At 43.5% G+C, this 23,631-nt stretch overlaps 1 protein-coding gene across 5 annotated transcripts in view; it reads left to right on the top strand.

Annotated features, from left to right (window-relative positions):
* Nucleotides 1-23,631, top strand: part of KIAA1958 — a 73,097-nt gene that overhangs the window by 44,181 nt on the left and 5,285 nt on the right. For 2 of the 5 annotated variants that reach the window (XM_079959364.1, XM_079959360.1), the window contains 2 exons: nucleotides 10,050-10,222; nucleotides 15,613-18,539. In XM_079959364.1, the coding sequence (XP_079815490.1) occupies nucleotides 10,050-10,222; nucleotides 15,613-16,419 (980 nt within the window). In that variant the 3' untranslated portion in view covers nucleotides 16,420-18,539. Of the gene's footprint in view, nucleotides 1-10,049; nucleotides 10,223-15,608; nucleotides 18,540-22,581; nucleotides 22,677-23,631 lie in introns of those variants that run through there. The other 3 variants (XM_079959363.1, XM_079959361.1, XM_079959362.1) reach the window with 3 other exon arrangements.

The following is a 23,631-nucleotide window of genomic DNA, read 5'->3' as shown; positions in this document are numbered from 1 at the left end:
AAGACGCTAGGTGGCTGATCATTAGTATGGCTTTAGGATAGATTCAATGGAGGTCCCTGAAATGTCCCTTTCCTAGTCAGTTCTGTGCTGCTCAAACGTTTTGTGCAACACTACTGTGCAAACACAGTACAAAAACTGTGGTGCAAATAAACATTGCAAAAGTAACACAACAGCACCTTATATGAGATGCAGAAACAGCAATTGTTGTACTCTGTCCTGAAGACCTGCATACTTATATGGTGACTTGGTGGTATAAGCCCACTGGTCTATCCCTTCCAATAAAATAAAAGGGATATCAAGACAACTTGAACCTTGAGAAGAAGGGAAGGGCCCCCTGAGTGTTCTAGATTACAGCTCCCTGCTACCCCAGACAATTGGCAATGCTGGCTGGGGTTGACAGAACTTGGGACGCCAATGACTGGGGTGCACCAGGTTAAAAAAGGGTAAAGGGACCCCTGACCATTAGGTCCAGTTGCAGACGACTCTGGGGTTGAGGTGCTCATCTCGCTTTATTGGCCAAGGGTGCCGGCGTACAGCTTCCGGGCCATGTGGCCAGCATGACTAAGCCGCTTCTGGCGAACCAGAGCAGCGCACGGAAACGCCATTTACCTTCCCACCGGAGTGGTACCTATTTATCTACTTGCACTTTGATGTGCTTTCAAACTGCTAGGTTGGCAGGAGCTGGGACCGAGCAATGGGAGCTCACCCCGTCGCGGGGATTCAAACCGCCAACCTTCTGATCGGCAAGCCCTAGGCTCTGTGGTTTAGACCACAGCGCCACCGGCGTCCTGCACCAGGTTAGGGAAGACTTTTAAAATAAATATTTCAGTTCTGACATAATGAATTGTTTCTTTGACTTTACTCTGTCCTATCTGATGATTGATTTGGGTAGGTTGTCCTGGTTCTGTAGGGGAGTCCACAGAGCAAGGCAATCAGCCCAGTACAGAGTCAGACCAGTGGTTCATCTAGCTCAGTATTGTCTACATTGACAGGCAGCAGCTTGCAAGGGTTTCAGGCCAGGGTGTCTCCTGTCCCTGCTTGCAGTTGCCGAGGATTGAACCTGGGACCTTCTGAATGCAAAGCAGATGCTCTATGTCTGAGCTATGGCCCTTCCTTTATATACCGTATTTTTCGCTCTATAGGATGCACCAGACCATAGGAGGGGGAGAACAGGAAAAAAAATATTCCCCCCCTCTACTTAGTGCCCCTTCAGTGAAGCAGCAGGAGAAATGGAGCCCCTTCCATTTCTCCTCCCGCTTCACTGAAGGGGCGCTGCACAGAGAGGGAAAACTGTGCATTGCCTCTCCAGCGAAGCGAAGCCTGGAGAGCAAGAGGGATCAGTGTTCACCGACCCCTCTCACTCTCCAGGCTTCAGGTGGCTATCTGCAAGTGTTCGGAGCGCAGCGGGAACTCCTGCTGCGCTCCGAAGACTTGCGGATAGCTGCCAGAAGCCCCCGGAGCAACGCAAAGCCTCCGGAACGCGGGGGGAGCTTTCCCTCTACGCTTTGGAGGCTTCGCGTTGCTATCGCTGAAGCCAAGGAGCCTGCATTCGCTCCATAGGACGCACACACATTTCCCCTTAATTTTTGGAGGGGGAAAAGTGCGTCCCATAGAGCGAAAAATACGGTAAGAATGGGCCAGGTGGCCAAACAGTTTGACTTTTGTCTAAGGTAGCTTCCTATGTGCTAGAGAAATTCTGAAGCTGAGTGGCATTCAATTTAGCAGGTCACAAATCTGCAAAACTGAATTTGCTTCCCATTGACCCGGGTTTATTTTCAGCTCCTTTTGCAATCTGGAAGGTGGAAGGAGCATAAGATAAACCTTAAAACATCAGTGGTCTGCAGTGAATTTTTCTGTAGGAGAACAGTTGGGGCCAGAGACACCAGATTGCAGGGTGGGGAGGAGACACATTCCAACATCTTGATGTCATGAGCATGAGCATCATGCCCCCCTCCCTAAGCCAGGCAGAAACTTTCCGGGCTTTGGGAAGAAGGTGCCAAGGCTCTGAGAGGATGCTGGAGCCCTCTTGCCGGGCGTATGTATGCCCTGAGACCTGAAATGCATGTTACATCTTACCACAGGGATGCTACTGAAATCAGACAGCTACAGTGAACTATTCAACCCCAGCCATAATGCAATGTATCAAGACCACAAAGCAACTTGTGAGATTCCACGTGACTCTCAGTGGCCACCTAGACAGCAGAGCAGAATTGGATGTGGCATGGAGACTCAACTCTGATCAGTGTTGTGGTCAGTTCTGTGTGTTGCAGCTAGGGAACAGCTGGTTTCGAACAATGCCAACATTTATCTGGGGCTGTCAAATTCATATGTGAATGCCATTATTTGCCATATTTTGGAGATTCACCATGACACGTTGAAGGTCGGAAGTTGCAATTCAGCTACGGTGCTCCAGCGTGCATGCAATGCATATGGTGAAAGAAAGACACATACAGCCACTTCAAATGTGATGTTATGTGCTCCCAATCCACAGTGTTCCCATGTGACGCTCAGCTCTCTAAATGCTAAATTTGTTACAAAAGAAAAGGCACCTGCTGTTAAATCTGATAGCAAACAGGGACATCTGCATGGTGAAGGAAATTTGGGGCACTCTGGGGATTCAAACGAGCTCCCTTCCCTCAACTTGTATTGGTTGAGAAATATCCGTGACCCCTTAAGATCCTCATGCAAATTGTGTGCAATTTAGTAGGAAAACAGGGAAGAGCTATATACATAGAAAAAGTGAAAGTTTTTTTTTTAAAAAAAGTAGATTACTCATTTGGTTAGACCATGGTGCTGATAACACCAAGGTTGCAGGTTCAATCCCTGTATGGACCAGCTGCATATTCCTGCCTTGCAGGGGGCTGGACTAGATGATCCTCAGGGTCCCTTCCAACTCTACAGTGCTATGATTCTGCTATGCTATGATTCATTTATGCAGGCAATTATATGATTCTCAAAAGAAAAATGTAGTGTTTTAATTTGATTTTTTTTTTTTTTTAGGTGAGAGCTTGTATTTTACAATGGCCAATTCTGATGTTTTAGTGGGGGGAAACATTTAATGTCATTGTTTACTGCCCATGATTGTATTAAAAAGTTTCATAAATGACTTTTTGAAAGGTTAATTTCATTGGATGTACAGTGTTGACAACTGTTGAGGGGCATTTTATCATTTTAAAATATGTGTGAGTAGAGTAATGCTCAGAAGGTTCTGCTCTTTATCTAATTTGTATCGCACTCTTCTTCCCTATAATTTGGGCTCGCATAGATGCGGAAGACCACATTTTATTCCATAGTTTATGCACCGTGCAAAGAAGTACTTCCTTTCGCCTGTCCTGAATCTTGCCAACAATAACTTAGTAACAATATTTTATTATTTATGCCCCTCCCATCTGGCTGGGTTTCCCCAGCCACTCTGGGTGGCTTCCAACACACATAAAAATAATAAAACACCAAACATTAATACAATATGATCCAATATAAAACTTTAAAATAAACAACTTATATCAGATAAGGCAATATTCAATAAATCCATTAGAACCCAATAGTAAACAGTAAAATTAAACACCAGCAAATAATCATTAAACTTATCAGTTGTAACTTATCAGTTACAACAAAGAATTACTAATCTATAATCAATAAAAAATATCAGCAAATCACAATGCATAAAATACCACAAAACATACAAAACCATGTTAAAGATTCAAATTGAAAACCAAGGACATATCCCTGAACTCCTCTTCTGTCTTCCCAGCTGCCTCTGCAGGAAAGACTCCCAAGGCTTGGGGGTGGGGCAAGGCAGGTGGAAAAAGCATTGTCTTATGATCAGCAGAAACTCTCTCTCCCCTCAGTTGGTCCTCGAGTTGTTATTATTATTATTATTATTATGAGAGAGGGAGAGAAACACCCTCTCCATTTTCTCCACACAGTGCGTAACAGTATATGCCTCTGTCATGTTGCCCGCTTAAGTCTGCTAAGTGTCCCACTGGTGATAAAGGCCAGCTAACACCAGCTATTTCTGACTTCCTTCCCTAGTCCTGAGGCTGAACAGTGTAGGGACAAGGATGCCATCAAATCAGTAACAGCAACAACTCCCCTCTGAGGCTCATGGCTTCCTAACTTTAAAGCACATCAGAAGCACAATAGAAAGCTGCTAAGGACCTTTGGCTACCCAGACCCCCAGGCCATCATGACAATAGGTTTACAGGTTGTACAGGCCTAGTTTTGCACATGGAAAACCCAGGATCAAATCCATGAAGGGTCATCTATGACCCTTACTGGATAACCAAGGGTAGTCCATCTCTCTCATGTTTTGGGCTGGGAGGACAAAACACCACTCTTGAGTTCTCTGGAAGAAAGAAGGGCTGCAAATGCAATAACATCACAGATCCAAGTCTGCAGGCCTAAGGCAAGGCAGACAGGCAAAATACAAATCATATGGAGGCTCCAACAGGAGTCTTTCCCTTTGCCTGTGTTGTGTCTACAGCGTGCTTCAAAACCACGGGCAAATTCTTTCCCTGTGATTAAAGAAGGCAGCCGGCTTTGCAGAAAACAGTTCATTAAGTTAACATGCCACCCTACCTAGGCACAGATAGAATACTGCGGCTAATGGCATGTGTAGCTAACACAGAATTAATTGGCCATCTCAGTGGATTGCTTTCAGAAAGAAGCTCTCAGCACCATGATCCTAAACCTAAACACATCAAAACAAATATTTTCTTTTGGTTTTAAAAAGAAAAAGCCACTCGTACAACCAGATTAGCATGCTGGTGATATGGGCAGGGTGGAATTTGTGCAAAGTCCATTAGCATGTGATGAAACAGCTATGTGATGGGCACTGCCATGTGGCCTTTCATAAGACATGGACCAGTAAATATGGGCTGCGTGCAGGGCTAAGCCAAGGCTGCCACACCTGGAACTATCCCTGGAGTGTTCATTCTTCAACCCAGGAATGGGGTCCTTGCAGCTACTTGTGGCAAAGCCCGGTATCTGAGGCTACGTGTCTTTAAGTACCAGTTGCAGGCCCTGGTTGGCCACTGTGCGTATAGGATACTGGACTAGGTGGGCCTTTGGCCTGATCCTGCAGGCTGGTCTTACGTTGTTACTTCTAGCCCCTTCCTCCAGCATCAGTGACATCCAGGTCTTATTGCCAAGTTGGCTATGTCCTAGTCACCAAGAAAACTGCACCCATCAGGGACTTAGCCGTTGAGTTCCTTTCTTCATGGTTTCCCAGTTTCTCAGGGCAGCATCATGGTTTGAGTATTAGGCTTGGTTTTCCAGCTCTCTATCCACCCTACTCTTATTCTGACCTATCAAATAGCTTGGGCTTTTGTGTCAGGGATGGGGAACCTTGTCATACATGTGGAGGAAGAACTTAAACACATTGCACGGTTCCCAAAAAATACAACAGAGGCAATTTCATCCAGCAGAGCTTTTACTGGTGCTGAAGGCAAATAAGCATAATGGTCACAAATACAATACATTCAGGATTGGCACAGTCCATAGAAATCCAGTTGCAGCAGACTTAACAAACTTACAAGAACTTATAATATGTCCAAAACCTTAACACTAAGCATACTATATACAGAACACCAGACCAGAACAAGAGAGACAACAGAGAGGCTCCTTCTGGCCTCCTTTTATAGTCAGCATGACCTTGCAGAAGAGATAACAGAAGCAGTTTAAAGCAGCTGTACTCAGCTTCTCAGAAGGAATAACCAAAACAAGAACCTTCTTTCACACAGAGGAGAAAAACTTCCAGTAGCTTCCTGAATCCTCCTGTATTAATCAGAATAGTAAAGATCTCTACACATCAGATCTACACTAAGAAATGCAAACTCCAGATATTGCTGGACTACATCTCCCATCACCCCTGACCTTTGGATTGGACTGATAGGAATTGGAGTCCAACAACATCTGGAGAGCCATGGATTCTCCATCCTTGCTGTAAGAGCATGAAATGCCTCACGTGAAAGCCAGTGTGGTGTTGTGGTTAGTGTTAGACTGACCCCAGGGAGAACTAAGTTCAAGTCCCCCATCATCTACAAAACCTATTGGGTAATAGCCACCCCATGATTTTCTCTCAGGCTCACAAGGACTGTTTTTTTTTATGAAGGTAAAAGGCCTAGAGGCCCTATGTGCTATTCTAAGCTCTTTATGGGAAAGGTGGAATAAAAATCTGATAATCTGAGTACAGAGCAGCCACTGAAAGTGTACTCAGTGTTCTTAAGTGGTATAGAGATGGTACACGCATCAGCCATAAACTATGACGACATTCCAGTCGTTAAAACTAACCCACTACTTCTCCTGCTGTTATGGAAGTTTCTTTTTTTTCTTCTTTTTTTCTGTAGAATATTTATTAAAGTTTTCCAAAAATAATACAATGTGAAATAAAAAAAGAAAAAATAACATAAATACAAAAATATAAAAATACAAAAATAATTAAAAACACATAGAATTTCCATTACTTATTTTCTTTTAACTTATTTTCCAGACCTCCTCATACCTCCCTTTCTTGTATTCCAATTCAAATTGTTAGTTCAGCAAATCCTCACCATTTAGTTTTTACTTATTTCTAAACCTTATTTTTCATATCTCTTAAGCATTACAGCTGGAAACCCCTTAATTTCTGTCCAACATCGTTCTAACATTCATTAATTTTGCAATATTTCTGTAAATAGTCTTTAAACTTCTTCCAGTATTCTTCCGCCGACTCTTGTTATGGAAGTTTCAGAGCCACCCTGTCTTCAAATGACTTCATTTTAATTCACCTCAAAGTAGCTCAAGCTCTGGCACGCTGCCTCTTCAGATACGATCAAGGGAGTGACTCTCGTGATGCAGACCAGAGCAAAACTCTCACTGCAGTTGGAAAGGAACCCTTGTTTTGCTTTATAATTCTTGCCAAGAACAAATGAAACTTGGCTGCTTTCCCTGGAAAGGCGTGTGGGGTTTTAATAAAGAAGAACTAATGATTTTCTCACCCCTGTTTCTTTCTCCCCTGTTTGTTATTGCACATATTAATATTATAATTACAGATAGTAACATTAATAGGAGCTGCTTTGTAGCACACTGGGAGGAATACTTTGAAAACAGAAAACAAATGCAAGTTTCTACAGCATTTTCACATGAAATCAGATCAGAAATTCATTTTTTAAATTAAGTCAGTTTCTGTATTTGGCCTGATATAACCTTATGAACAACCACTAATTCTATTATGCTCTTAATTGAGTTATGTTCCTGTTGTTGAGTACAGCGCTCTTTCTCGTTTTTTCATGTACCATGAACCACTGTAGATCTGAGCCCCATGCAAATCACTGCCAGTGCTTTAGCTACTCGGGGGGAAAGCATTTTAATCTGTGATATATTCTTACGCTTGCTGTGATGCAGTTTTATTTATTTATTACTGGGACTGGTAAACAGAGGAAGACTTTAAGGGCACCTCCAAACTGTAGCTACTTTTGGGTGGGATTCAATCACATACCAGGAATAAAACTGCTAGCACTTATGCAAAACAAAACAGGGTTTGATATGGTTTAGAATTGGATGGGGGGGCACGTGTTGAGATACTTTTGTTGCAGGGGGGTCGGACTAGATCAGGGGTCAGCAAACTTTTTCAGCAGGGGGCTGGTCCGCTGTCCCTCAGGCCTTGTGGGGGGCCAGACTATATTTTTGGGGAAAATATGAATGAATTCCTATGCCCTACAAATAACCCAGAGATGCATTTTAAATAAAAGCACATACTCTACTCATGTAAAAACATCAGGCAGGCCCCACAAATAACCTAGAGATTCACTTTAAATAAAAGAACACATTCTGCTCATGTAAAAACAAACTGATTCCCAGACTGTCCGCAGGCCGGATTCAGAAGGCAATTGGGCTGGATCCGGCCCCTGGGCCTTAGTTTGCCTATCCATGGAATAGATTACCGTACTCTTGTGGCCCCTTCCAACTCTACAATTCTATGATTCTAAGTTTGTGTGTTTACAATCAACTGGTAGCACTTATGGAACGAATCTGTTTCCCCAAAGGATCAAATTTTTCACAATAAGGAAAATGACACAAAAATGCTCTGGATATGTAACGAAGCCAATTGCCACAACACAGGAGACTAGCCTGGCTTAATTAGCTTGTGACTCTTGTAGACCCAAGGATTAAAAGTGTCGGGCACACAGTTTAGCACCCTAAGTCTTAATTAAATCCTGACACTTGTTGGGTCTGGAGATTATGGTGGCCTGGGCCCCCACTAACTCATAACAGTATAAAGCATATTTGAAAGTATAGCATATGCAATAAAATTACAGTGCAGTGATAAAAAGATACTGCTCTTTCATAAGAGTTATTAAGAGCCCTTTCCCAATTCGTGAGTTATCTTTCAGCATATATACACATTGCAACATCACTGCACATTTGCTATTCTGGCTTTCTCATAACAGCTGCAGTCCAGTGTCCAAGGATCTGTGGTAGTGAATCTTAGGCAGTGCTTTTTTTCCTGGGGGGACGCAAGGGTACGCACACCCCTAAACTTATTGTGAATCTAAGTTTGGCCTCATTGAGAGGCAGTATTTCAATATGAGTAAGAAAATGAGAGTACCCCTAAACATTTTTTTAAAAGAAAAAAAAAGCACTGGTCTTCATTGTCCACTCAGCTGAATGTGAAAACAACAGAAGACTGTATGTCTGCCAGTACTCAAATTATGGGGGGGGGGGGCAAGAGGGGTCCCTATCCTCTTATTTGCAACACTGTCTAACTTACCACAAGTTAGAGCTGAAGCACCGGAGCCACATTTTGAATCAGGGGGCCCAGCTCCCCCAATATTGGTTGCCCCAGCCACTCTGGGTGGCTTCCAACACATATAAAAACATAATAAAACATGAAACATTAAAAAAAAAAACCTTCAGATGTCTTCTAAAGGTTATATAGTTACTCCAACATTCATCCAATGAAAATAGGGACATCCTAAGGAAAAGCAGGACATTCCAGGATCAAATAAGAAATCAGGATGGCTTCTGCAAATCCGGGACTATCCCTGGAAAACAGGGACACATGGAGGGTCTGAAATTTAGGTTTGTGCAATTTAAGTGAATTAAAGTGCTCTGTATCTCAGATCCACTTAAGAAGCAAGCAAGCAACAACAAAATGCACCAGACTTTTTTGCGGTTTGGAAAGCGATGGGGCAGGCAAATGATTAACAAGAAGACGAATAAATGCATTGCAAACAAATTAGGAGGAATGCTCATAGTTTCATAACTGCAACACAAATATCAGTATTAATATTACTGGACATAGTCTAAGCTCTGTGTGTGTTTTGTGCAAGCAAATCAAGATGAATGCTCAGTAAACGGGTCATCTGGAGTGTGCACACACACGCCCCAAGTCAAGTTTTCTTTTTTCCAGATCTGAGCAGCTCTGCCAAGGAGAGCAAGAAGCCCATGGTTCTCCTCTGTGACTTCAGGGCAGCTTGGTCAGTCACTTCCCACACCAGAGCATTTGAAGTGCATGATCTCTGAGTGCATTACCATATAGATTTTCTAGCAGAATGTGAAAAAACTACATATAGGGATGCAGAAACAAAATCGGTTATAATGCTGAGCATAAATAGCCTACACATTCATTATCTTAATAGAGTTCTCCCCCTCCTGGCAGCAGTAAGTAAGGGTCTTCCTTAGATCTTTTCTCAATGCAAAAAGGTCACGTGTATTTTTTCACCTACAAAATTTATAGTGCTTAATATTTTTCATCGCTGAGACCACTGAGACAATCTCAATATGAGCTGTGCTGAAAACACTTCCCTGAGCCGAAAGCTTCAATAATAAATGTGTGTTTAATGGCTGAAGTGAGATTTCCCTGTGTTGGCTCATGGGGGCTGCAATCCTGCCCCTTTAAAAGGAATAGGAGTTGTTTTTATTTTGTTTTAAAGACTTCAGTAGGAGCTGGATTGCATCTTCATTTTCTTAATATGCCTTACATTCTTGGCACAACAGCTCTCAGTAGACATATTATTATAGAAGCAAGACAAATTTACTTTGCATTTCCCTTCCTCTTTGTTTTTCAGCCTATTCAACAAAGCTCAATAAATTCCCCATCTTCAATTTTGATGATGACTTGAAGTACTTTTGCATCAGTGCGGTGAGCCCAAATACGACAAAAGCAACTCTGTATGCTCTGAATGTGTGGCGATACTGGTGTATGACAAAAGGCCTGAAAGATTACATGGACATTACAAAGGTGAGTGGCCTTGGTTCTGATGGTGTACTGTAACTAGCTTAAATCTGCAAGGCAGAAGCCTTATTTATCTGGTGAAACCTGCCCCAATCTGGTGCCCTCCAGGTATTTTGAACTACAACTCCCATCAGCCTTAGCCAGCATGACCAATGCTAAGGCCTTATGGGAGTTGTAGTCCAAAACAGCAGGAGGGCACCAACTGAGGAAGGGTTCTGTAGGCTTCTCCTTTGTTCCCAGGCCCAGTTCAAAGTCCTGGTCTCAATGTTTACTGCCCATATGGCCTGAGACCAGGATATCTCAAGGACAACCTCCTTCTGTCTGAACTTCCCTGTGTTTGTTTCTTTTTTGGCATTTGAAGCCCAGTTGGTTGTTGTTCTGGCTTCTGAAGTACAGCAGGGGGAATGTGAGGTTGTTAGGATTGCCATACGTCCAGAATTTCTTAGATTTTCACTTTTTGAAATATGGCAGCCCTTCCTATCTTAGCGGTGGTGCTTAAGCTGCGGAATATCCTACTATCTGACACAGGTAGTTTCTGAACTGAGCGAGAATCTCCCAGGAATCTTTACTCAGCATGCAAGGAGTTGGTGGTGCTGGCAGCTGTCTAACCAATAGGCGATGGCCAGAGGTGCCAGCTTGTGAGGGCGATTGGAGGGGCCAACGTTGCACGTGTGATGTCAGATATGTGCAGTGTCCTGATGTGATGCACACGTGATGACAGGAGGAGCCGGAGGGAGAAGCTGAATGCAGTGGCCACACAGCTTCAATGGCTGGTGGCCCATCCTCGTCCTCTTCCTGACGCTGTCACTGGCAGGAAGCTGCTTCAACCCACCTTCCTGTCTGCAGGAGCAGCAGCAGGAGAAGAAGTAGATGACCACTGGAGCTGTGCCGTGCTTGGCTCTGTGCTTCACCTCCACGCTTTTGGGACATTGTGGGGCAGAACCAACCCCCAAAATGGACTTGGCCCCCAGGAGTTGGCACCCCTGGCGATGGCATAGCTAGGGGGGATGGCAGGCAAGTGAGGAGGCAGAGGGCAGGCTGTGGCACCAAGGCCTGGCTAAAAGTAGGCCCAAGAACCACTGTTTGAGAAAGCACCATTCTGCTAGTATTCAGAGAACGTTCAGTGTGTGGGGTCAACACCATGAAGTCTCTACCAGCTTTACTGATAGAGGTTTGAGAGGAAACATGCAGGTCCCATTTCTACCCAATTACTAAGTAATATGTCAATCTGCTCCTGCTGGTAAATGTATGGCTTATTCTATTGATAGTAAATCACTTTAATATATTAGGCTACCTGTGTTCAAGGCTGCTTTGCATTGATTCTCCTCGTTCCTGATCTATCATTAGCCACCGCCCCATGTTTTTCGCAAAATTTCTGGCTACAGGCCCGAGAAGTCTCCGTGTAGCTTAATAAAGCCTGAGGTACTGTAGCACCCTGCTTGTGGTTAACGCTTAGCTGGAATGAAATATTCAACGCAGCAATAGAGAAATTAAAATAATAATTTATTTGTCAGACAAATAAATGAGAGGCACAGTGGTATATGGTTACCAAGCTCTGGCCTGGCCTCCTGCCATTCTGGCCAGCACTTATATTTCCTTAATCCAGCCCCCTTGCTCCTCCTGTGGCTGCCTCTGTCCAATCAGCCTGGTTGAAATTCCTATTGGCTGTTTGCTAGAACCAATCACAAAAGATACACCCATTTCTCTTGCCCTTTTATGGGAATCAAAAAGATATATATTCTTCTATCTATAAATGACAAATAAGTAGTAATATATCTTACATGTGTCTCAACAAGGAACCTTAATTACCAGCTCACCTCGCCCTATTGCCCTCCAAAACAAATGGTTTAATCTTAAATTTTTATCTTAAACAGATGTCAAGGATCTTGAGTTCACATCATCATTGAAAGATCTCCTTCTCTTGAAGGTCTTTTAAACAAAGGCCTGACAACCATATGTGTGCTCTACTGATGTTTCCTGCTTGGCAGGGGGGCTGGGCTGGTGGCTGATGGCCCCTGTGATCTCTTCCAACTATATGAAATAAGAATCTAGCATAAGGATTTAACATTTCTTAGCTTCTAATTCCTTTGCATAATTACATTTAAGCCAATATATTTAATACATAACATAGATAGCCTTTTAGAAGAATAAACCTTTTCAAAGTAAAAAAGGAAGGAACATTTTACAGCCTCAAAATAAAATAGAAAGGAAACCTCTCTTCTCCAGCCAAGCCAGTTGCCTTTTTCACTGCTCTTGACCTTTCAACCTTAGGAAAATATGGCTCAAGTTTAATGGGAGGCACATGGTTTTATTTTACTATTTATCAACTCTTAATTATGTTTTCTCAGCCTTCTTATATCTTCTGTAATATGTAGGGTCAGTGTAACCTTGGCTGTCAGCCTGTAATTCCCTTTGACTTTGAGAATTGTTTTCTGCTATAAATCAGGGGGCCCCCTTGTCCAGGAGAATAAACATCTTGCCAAGGTTCTTAGCCAGCTGGTCTTCTGCCTGGCATGAACATTTGAAAATCTTTAAGCTCATTTTAAAATACAGGCCCTGATCAAGCCTTAATAAAAATGCAGGCTATGATTAGATGCCTCAGTACAGATGTGAAATAAGATAGCCGAAATTAATCTTGTGATGAGACAACACAAAGAAAATGGCTCCTTGCAACTTTCATGGCTTTCAGCATCAAAGGCAATGTTATTCATGCCTTCCTCCTGTTTATGCCAGCATCTCATTATAACCAGCTTAAAGCTTTCCTTTTAATTATGAGCTTTATAGAGGCTGTAAGTAGATCTGAGTGGCAAGGCAGGATGGGAAGTTTCTGCTACTCAGGTGCAACAGGGAAAATGTAAGAGCTGGACAGCTGTTTATTTAATAGCTGGAAAAATCCAGGCTATAGATCTCAGGGCCAAATTAGACACATTGTTCGATATATGTTTTTTCCTGTCAATGTGCAGAGCTTCTTTAAAAAACAGAAATGCCAATAGCATCAGCTGGGGAGAGATTGGTAATATCATAGCAGGCATGGAGGGAGAGTTTAACCCTTTCTTCCCCTGCTGAGCCACTGAGGACAAACCCTCACGGAAGCTAGCATTTGTGCTGTAGATGTCAACAGATAATTTCCCTCAAAGCAAATTCTAGCGTTAGAAGAGTTATTTACCCCAGGGGTTGGGAAAGGGGAGGGGGTTAAATTTCCTATTCTGGACAGTCGTCTGCCCTTAGCCCTTTACAAACAAGCATGTTAAATGCATAGGTGCATTGAACCTTGGGGCAAGTTTGGCCCTCAGTGTGCCACAAACTGAGATGCTGCTGCTGCAGAAAGGCATTTGCAGAACAAACAGTTGAAGATGATACAAACCTGGAAGCCATGTGCCACAGGTAGCGCAGGGAAGGGGCTATATGGAAGGTCGGCAGTAGTCTGATCTGGGCGAAAATTCCTTCCTGCCCCCAGATTTGGTGACTGGTCAGAGACTGGGAATGAGTCACCCTAAGGCAATTCTGACTGGGGCATTTCAGTTCCATCCAACTTCCTTTCCTTGGTTCAGGTAGCGTTGTACAGTGGTGCCTCACAAGACAAAAAGAATCCGTTCCGCGATTCTCTTCGTCTAGCGGTTTTCTCGTCTTGTGAAGCAAGCCCATTGACGGCTTACTGGATTAGCGCTATTAGCGGCTTAGCGGCTTTTAGCGGCTTATGGGATAAGCGGATAAGCGGCTTAGCGCCTTAGAAAAAGGGGGGGGGGGAGTCGGAAAAACTCACAAGACATTTCGTCTTGCGAAGCAAGCCCATAGGGAAATACGTTTTGCGAAGCGCCTCCAAAACGGAAAACCCTTTTGTCTAGCGGGTTTTTCGTCTTGCGAGGCATTCGTCTTGTGGGGCACCATTGTATTCTGCTACAGCATGGTAATTTGATGATTGTTAGACATGAGTTAGGGAATAAGCAGGACCAGCCCGATGATGATGATGATGATGATGATGATGATGATGATGATGATTTACCGTATTTTTTGCTCTATAAGACTCACTTTTTCCCTCCTAAAAAGTAAGGGGAAATGTGTGTGCGTCTTATGGAGTGAACGCAAGCTGCGCAGCTATCCCAGAAGCCAGAACAGCAAGAGGGATTGCTGCTTTCACTGCGCAGCGATCCCTCTTGCTGTTCTGGCTTCTGAGATTCAAAATTTTTTTTCTTGTTTTCCTCCTCCCAAAACTAGGTGCATCTTGTGGTTTGGTGAGTCTTATAGAGCGAAAAATATGGTATATATCACCCTTCATCAAAAGATCTCAGGGCACTTTTGCAAGATAAAATCTGGGACAAAGTCCCTCCTGCACAGAGAATCTTTAGATATCCTTTCCATTAGATGGAGCCACCTCCAGCTATGAATTTGGGGTGCCACGGAAAGACAGCAAGCAGATAGTTATCTAACATATCATTATTATGTTTTTACTGCTGGGGAAGTGGGAGAGGCAATTCTGGAATTTCCTGCCTTGTAAAATAACTTGGCTGGCCTTGGGTACTATACACCTTGACGAGATGTGGGGAGTGCTCTTTCTGCTCCTCCTTAGGCAGCAAAATGTCTTGGGCCAGCTCTGTGAATAAGGAATTTGCCATGGTCCTTGGAACCATGAAGTAAGTAAGTGGTAGAAGGGTCCAAGTTCAACCCCCAGCATCTCCTGGTAAGACTGGGGGAAAGGACTCATGGAGAGCCTCTGCCAGACAGTGTAGCATGGCTGGCCCACCCATAAGGCAGGATGAAGCCATTGCCTTGGGTAGCAGATCCAGACCGCTGCCACCACAAGTAGTCCTTGGATCTTCATGGTCCATTCTCTGCAAAAGATTGGTTTGGCTCTGAGTGCAGTAGTGTAGCATGAGCGGAGTTACAAGGGCAGTTGCCCTGGGCGCAAAATTCTTAAGGGCACAAAATTTCAAATGAAAAAGGAAGAAAGTAGTAGTAATAAAAACAATAATAGTTGTGCACCCTCCCCATCACACAGAAAATCTCCCATGTCCACATGGGTAGACAGAGGAGCAGTTGGTTGCTAGATTGTCCTCTGCAAAGGCTTTAGAAAGATACCTGCTCCAAACTAATCCACCTTCCCGCTTTCTGCTGTGCTTGACACTTGCAGAGCTCTGTGGCTACCACTTGGATAGGCCACTAAACTATTGCCCCTTCATTCCAGCCTATTGGCGAGCAGTGCCAAGGATATTTGCTTTGCCCCGGGCACTGGCAACCCATGCTACACCACTGTCTGAATGCTAATACATTAGCTCAGTTCAATTTTTCAGACCCAGCTCTTGTTAAACAACCAAAGAAACAAAAAAAGGTGGTCATGGTGGGCAGGGGAAATCGTTCTGTGAGAGTTAATGCAAACGCTCCCATTCCTTGCAAGCCAGATCCCAGCGGTGAAGCTGAACGAGCTCCTTGAAGATTTCTATGTCACCGTGAAGAAAACTGACGGCTCTGATTTCCTGGCCACCTCTCTTCATGCTATCCGCCGAGGGTTAGACCGGATCCTGAAGAATGCTGGGATTGGTTTCTCCATCACAAGCGGAAGCTTTGGTTCTTCCACCAAGAAGCTCAAGGAGAAGCTGAGGGTGCTCAGCAAGGCTGGGATGTCTGGTGCCCGCTCTCGCAACATCATTTATTTTTCCCTTTCCGACGAAGAAGAGATGTGGAGGATTGGATGCTTGGGTGACGGGAGCCCAATAGCATTGCTGTCCACTGTGGTAAAATACAACAGCCAGTACCTCAACATGAGGACACTTCAGGAACATGCTGATTTAATGTACGGTGACATTGAGCTGCTGAAAGATGCACAGAACCGGCCCTTTTTTGCCAGAACAGACAATGTGAAACGGGAGAAAAGGCTGGGCTCAAACAGAGTGTGCTACGGCCAGATATACCACGACCACTCCAAAGGGCACAAGGTTTGTCCTTACTGCCTCCTTTACAAGTACATGTACATCCACCGGCCTCCTTCGCAAATGGAAGGCAAGTCCCCTTTCTACCTGACTGCTCGGAAGGAGACTATTGGCATGGGCAGCGTCTGGTATGAGGAGCAGAGGATGGGCTTGCGGTCACTGAGGGGGGTCGTCCCAAAGCTGGCCAAAAAGGTCAAGCTTGACCACTGCGAGAACTTCACTTTCATCTCCTTCACCCAGGCCTCCCGGAAGTTTGGCTCTCTGAACTCCTATCAGTAAGGGCCAAACTAGGTGTGAAGTTAATTGCGTGAATGCAATTGCTCTGCATTTTTAATTTTTTTATAAAAACCTGTAAAGAGATTGGGTGAGAACACGCTGAACAGCATGGATGTTGAAGGTGATGGGTATTGTAGTCTTTTCTCCTCTGCTATGGTCCCAGTGATAATTGCCCCAATCCCTGATGCTTCATTTTGCATTGGAAGGAAAACTTCACTCCATGTGCAAATAGCAGCTGGGGGGGAGGGGGCGGCGGCGGAGAGGTCTATTTTTATCAACTTCACAAAAGGGGAGAAAGGGTTAAACTTACCCACCCATGCTGCTCAGCCTCTCCAGCCGCTGCTGCTACTTACTTTTTATATATATATAAAAAATGCAAGTTAATTACATCCACTCAATTAACATCATGTCAGCCTTCTAACACTTCCAAGTCAATTGGACAGCAGCAAGAGCCTCTTTCAGTCTGCACACTTGCAGGCTGGCTGTTGTGTGAATGTTACTAAGCAGTTGTATATTGTATGACCTGCTGATGTTTCGTTAATGAAGTGGTTGCACCTTCACACAAACTGAGATCTACCCCTAAACTACGTTGATATTTTATTAGGACATTGTGCTTCTACATGCAGTAAAATTGCTTTGGGAGTCTGATTTATCAGTGCCTTTTAGAGTAGGCTTTGTAAGCCAACTGATCAAGAGAAAGAGGCTCAGTAGCCCAGTAGCTTTATTATATCAACAACAATGTAGGTTGTTTGTAAATGTCAAGAATATATATACATATATGGAGATATATGGACGCGGGTGGCGCTGTGGTCTAAACCACAGAGCCTAGGCCTTTCTGATCAGAAGGTTGGCAGTTCGAATCCCCGCGATGGGGTGAGCTCCCATTGCTCGGTCCCTGCTCCTGCCCACCTAGCAGTTCAAAAGCACGTCAAAGTGCAAGTAGATAAATAGGTACCGCTCCAGTGGTACAGTGTATTTCAGGATCCTGCATGGACTGCCTCTGCCTCTGCCCTCTTGTGTGCTCATTCTTGCATCTTCTCCTTTATCCTCATTCAGCATCATATATGACTGTTGCAAAACATTTTCATCAGGTTTTGGTGTTGTGTGCAACTGCGGCTAATGTGCTGAGCCTGATGCATTCATGACAACACCCTCTTCAGTTTGAGATTGTAATTTAATTACTACATTCAGAATTACCCAGGTTAATTTTATCCAGGGTTAACAGGAGATGCTTGCAACTTAAAACCTAGGCAGAGAGGTGTTACGTCTGAATCGGGCCAGAGTCTTTTCCATAGATTAAATGTTTTGGAGAAGTTTGATATTTTCTATCCAGGGTAGGCTCTGAGCAGGGTTCAAATGAGTTTATGTATTCACGGAACAAGATTCTCTCCCTCTACTTTATGTGCTGCCACAACCCCTAAATCTGCTCTGGAGCATTGGGAGAATTTCCAGTGCAGGTTGATGGGGTACACAATGAGAAGAGAGGGAGGGAAAGCCCTATGGGGAAAGGGATTATTGGGTTGTTTTTGTTTTTATTATGTATTTTATGTTTTTATTTTGTGATTTTATGTTGTAACTGCCCTGAGACCTGCAAGTACAGGGCTGCATACAAATTTAATAAATAATGAAAATAAATATTAATAATATTGCTCAAGCAGACCTCGTTTTCCAAACATATACCCTACTTCGGGCTACACCTAATTCCACCCTCTGGTTCTACAGAACATCCATTCATAGCTTTCTTCATTTGTAAGTATTTTGTGGGGAAAAATTACTTTGGCATTAATTAGTTCTGGTTAAAACATTCCTCTCTTGCAGGGATGAGTGGATCTGTAGCCTAGCAAATGTCATTGTGTTACAACTTCCATCATCTAACCAATAGCCATGCTGACTGGAGCTGATGGCAGTTGGAGTTCAGGGAGAAGTGGGCACAGATTTTTCTATCCTTGCTCTATTGCCTTTCCATCTGAGGCAATTCCAGGAGACTGGAATAGTGTGGTAAATCGATGGGAGTCGTGACTTACGAATTATATTTTCTACTATGCTGTTTTAGATTTTGTAACTCTAGAGATACGTCTTTGGAATGAGAGACTTTTCACAATTAAAGGCTAATTTCTCTTGAAGCAGAAGTCGTTTCCACTTGTGGTTGGCATTAAGAAGGTTATGTTCCTCTGAATTGCAGGTGTATCCACCTACCTGTTCATTACATCACAAAACCAGGCTTATCCCTCCCCCCACATGGACCGTGAAGTTAATAGATAATGATTTGAACAATCACAAATAAAGGAATGTTGGTTACCCATTTTTTATCCATCCATGGAGATAGTGGGGAAGGCGATGCAGGAGATTCTAAAGGCCCAACTTTCTCTGGGACTGTCTCTTCCCTCTCTGAGCCTTCCTAAAACTCTTCCTCTGCCTCCTCTTCTCCTGTCTCTGATGGCCTGACCTGTTCCTCTTCCGCTGCCTCATGGGTGGCACAGAACCCCACAAATCACTGCCCCCTTCCCTTGGATCATCCTCCTGCTCCCCTTGCCTCCTCTTTCTGCCCTTCAGACACATGCCTGTCTTTGGCATTCAGGGGACGTAAGTCTAATATTTTACCAATGAAAATCAGAGTTTGATTGTGTCCGTGCTGTTTCCCCAACAAACATGATAAATATGACCCTAGTAAGTATTGATAGAATGTTTGGCTCTTATTATTTTTGGCTCTGACGCCTTCTTCTGAGGGAGCTATTGTTTTGGCTACAGTTGGCTATCTATATCTTGTTAATCCTCATTCCCCATCTTTGAAATTATGCTCTGCAATAGATGGATGGATGAAACGATAGATGGATAGGAAGACAGGCAGACATATCAGAGCACAATAATTTCAGAGACTGGGAGTGAACAGATCTGGAATTAAAATTGTGTATGTTTGTGTGTGTAATTACTGAGACTTATGGTAAAACATATGGATTCAGTTTCCCCTTCAAATGTATCCCATATTCTTCAGATGGAATTCAATATCCTTTGTTTTCCAAGTTTTTGTGATCTTTCCTTCTTCTAAACTATAACATACATTTCAAGGCATGTCAAATACTCTGGCTCTAAATTACATCATTAAATTAATCTAATCCAGCATTTGAACATACAGTATGAAAACCACGATATTAATGTAAGATTTAAATATATACCAAATTCTTCCCCCGCAAGGTAATTCCCTCACCTTTAAAATTGATCATCAACCAATTAATTGGCCTAAAGACATTAAGTTGAAGACCAGAATAACTTGGAATGAATAAAGTCCTTTCCCATAAGGCTCTTAGGTAGGATGTGAAAAAGCATTCTTAATATCACATTCTCTTTCTCTCATTCTGGATTCATGAATACAAAATAAATTCCATGTGCTAGCTCTTTAATGAAAGTTAGTAGCAATGCAATCCATACATGCCTATTCAAAAAGTCTCATTAAGTTCAATGTTCAATGTGTATATAGGATTGCTTCCTAAATGGGCCAACAGAATGAGTACACATTCAATTAAAGAAATGGAATTTTCCTCATATTATCCTCTGAACAACCCTGTCAGGTAGGCATGGCTGACAGAGATATGCCCGAGGGAATTCAGTGAACTTCATCGCTGCACGGGGATCCAGTATTGCACAACTTGTAGAACAGATAGGCTCAGTTTTGTCACTTCCCAACAAGGACCAAGTAGGACATTATTCTGGTGTAGCATTTCAGTGGCATTTAAAAGGACAAAGGGATATTCATGAGCTATCTGGTAAAAGAATCCTCATTTCTTGGAATGAATGGCTATGCAAGATTGGGTTTTTGAGTATTGTTATGTTCTCTGTTCCAAGGGTATGCAGTTCAAATCTCTCTGAGGTCTACTTTTACATTAGAATTAATTCAAATGGGCTGCATGGCTATGTTAGCTGTGGGGATTTTTTTTTTAAAAAATTTTTGGTAGTCACACTGTCAGCACAGTGTTTTCTTTTTCACGTATTCTTAGTGAAACTCTCCACTGCCTTTTCCTCTTTTTCTATCTTTGCCCCATAGAATTCACTTTTGATTCTTTCCCAATTACCTCAACTCTCCATTCTGGGCTTCACTAGATCAGGCCGTCTGGACAAGTTTTCGTTTTGTTTTAAAAGTTAAAGATTTTCAATGCCCCCATTGCATTGTTGAGAGTTGTTGACGAGGAGTCCTGAGGACTTTGCTGAAAAAGTAGCATAGGCGTGCTTCTAAGAAATACATCTAAAAATATATATATATTTGGAATGTTGTCCGTTCACTATGCATTTGGATACTTCTAAAGATATTGCTACCAAATTTGCATACTGGTTCCTAAGGGAAAGAAAGGGTCCTGCCATTTTGAATCAAGGCGGCAGACCAAATCTTTCAAAACTGTACTGATGGTGGAGTTTCCTTAGACTTCCCAAGCAATGCCAGGTCTAAGGCTTCTCATAAAAAATAAAAAAATTAAAATGGAAGGTGAGCAGATGTGACCAAAAACGGGGGTACGGCTGAGGCTGCAACTGTGTTTCAGCACATTCCACCAGAAAAAAACACTGCCTCTGTTGTTTATCACCAGCATCTGATCAACAGGATTACAGTGATACCTCGGGTTAAGTACTTAATTCGTTCCGGAGGTCAGTACTTAACCTGAAACTGTTCTTAACCTGAAGCACCACTTTAGCTAATGGGGCCTCCCGCTGCTGCCGCACCGCCGGAGCACGATTTCTGTTCTCATCCTGAAGCAAAGTTCTTAACCTGAAGCAATATTTCTGGGTTAACGGAGTCTGTAACTTGAAGCGTATGTAACCTGAAGCATATGTAACCCGAGGTACCACTGTATACTGCCTCCAGATGTGGAGGTTCAACTGCACCTGCTGTTGCTTCTTTTGCCACTGAATTAATTTAGTCAATTTTTATGCATTGCGCCTAATTTCCTTTTGTCTTTCTTGATTTCCCTATCAGTTGGTTTTGCTTGGTGATCCTGAGTTCTAATAAAATGGGGGCGGGGAGAATATCTCTCCAGTTCATTCTGAAGTGGTCAGTGGCGTAGCATGGGGGATGCAGGGGGGGCGCCGGCCGCACCGGGCGCAACATCTGGGGGGGCGCTCGCTCACACTCGCAGCTCTCTTCCCCTACTAAAATCCACGGGTTAGGGGGCGCAAATTACTTGCCTTGCCCCGGGTGCTGACAACCCACGCTACACCACTGGAAGTGGTACAATCTCATAAGAGGACTGTACCACATTTGTTTTAGCATGTTTGAATCTGTTCTTAGGGTGAAGAGTCACAAATGTTTTGGGAGATATAAACACCAATTAAAACAAAATATATGCGATAATATTTACACAAGCACAAGTCATAAGCTGTCTCCTATGTATGCCATCTAGTTTGTCGTGGGAACTCTGTAGGCATATTTGTGGAGGTGACGTATCCTTTCTGTAAAAGAATGACAACAGTCCAGCAATGGAAATATACCGTAAGGTCTGAAATTGAGGGGAAACCAGCAAACAATATTGTCCAGAACAATATTGTAAATACAATGAAGTTCATCAAAAGTTTCTGGTTTCTCTAGACCCTTTATTATCTGCATTCCCAGTGATATATTATTTAGTGTTTTCTCTCTGGAAAGCTATCAGCAGCAAGAGTAAACTCTGCTATATATTAAGTGGCCATTACTGGACTCCTGAGACTTTGTTTTTGAAAGCATCCCTTGTAAAACCTGACCTTTTGCAGAGAAAGAAGCTGGGAGCCAATTACTTGGAAAAGGATTGTTATTTTCACACAGTCTTTGTGGCTACCCTCCTGAGAGGTTCAGATTTGCGACAAGAGACAAAAGCTAATTTAATTTGAGATATAAGGTGTGTTGATTTCAGTACACTGCTGGCACCGTTTCAGTCACAGCACTGTCTCCCCTCTTACCCTTTGAAGTTTAGGCAGTTGGTGCCATTTCTTTATTCTTACAAGTGCAACAGTCAGATGTGGAACATCCTAGGATGTCTCTGATATCGAAACACCAGGACCGTCAATTAGGCAACAAATTCTTTTGATGATTAAGGGATGGGGGCAAAAATAGCCATTTCCAAAATTCTGAGGCTTTAGCTGTCAACAACTGATAAATGTAACATTGCAGGGACATACCAAGGTCAAGAATCTGTCTTTGTTTCCTAGGAATCCGCTAAATTAATCTGATGGTGAGCGTTACACAAAGGAAACTTTCCACTTTGGGTGAGGTGGCTGGAAGAATTGAATTTAGTTACCTAGAGGAAAGGTTAGGCTCATGATAATTGTAATTGTAATAATAATAATAATAAGAAGAAGAAGAAGAAGAAGAAGAAGAAGAAGAGTTTGGATTTGATAGCCCACTTTATCACTACCCTAGGGAGTCTCAAAGCGGCTAACATTCTCCTTTCCCTTCCTCCCCCACAACAAACACTCTGTGAGGTGAGTGGGGCTGAGAGACTTCAGAGAAGTGTGACTGGCCCAAGGTCAACCAGCAGCTGCACGTGGAGGAGCGGGGAAGCGAACCCGGTTCACCAGATTACGAGTCTACCGCTCTTAACCACTACACCATGCTACCTCAGTAAGTAGTTCAATGAAATATGAGCGGTGGTGGGGTACAACTGTGTTTGTGTGTGCCTTTCTGTGCACATTCTCCTTCCTAGACTCACCACCTCAGTTATCCATCAAGTGTTCTTTTGTGTGAAACCAAAACTGCCTGGTTTATGCTGGTTAGTTTATTCCAGCCTCTTCATTGGATGTGAAGCATCAAAACAAAGCAAGGATTGTTTCTTCTTGCAAACACTGAGGCGACACTTTCTCTCTGCAACTTATCTCTCCCTCTCTCATGCTCACTTTCCCTCGATCTAAAGGGGTGTCCTGGATCTGGGCTGGAGTTTCCCACTTCTGCTCCATCTAATAAGACTGCCATCTGATCTCCGCTCTTTGTTACCGGTGCCCCTGATTCAGCATAATAATTCCTCCATAGTGGGAGGCTAAGGAAGGGGCAGATGAAGGGTGTGTGCGGTGGGGGCAGGCTTCCCTGGGTGTCACCACTGAGGGGGGTGACAAAATGCCAGGCGGCACTCACCGCGGGGCCTGCAGCGTGCCCGAGCCAAGCGTCTCTCCTGGGAGTGATGCAGTGGTTTGGGCGTCCACAGGCTCCACACTGCCCCAAATGGTTTGCCTGCTGCCTCCCCCTCAGCTATAGGGTGGCTGAGT

The sequence above is a fragment of the Podarcis cretensis genome (assembly GCF_951804945.1).
Source record: "Podarcis cretensis genome assembly, chromosome: 17".
NCBI classification, from domain to species: domain Eukaryota; kingdom Metazoa; phylum Chordata; class Lepidosauria; order Squamata; family Lacertidae; genus Podarcis; species Podarcis cretensis.
Note: the sequence above shows the minus strand (reverse complement) of the source record. Positions and strands in the feature narration are given on the sequence as shown.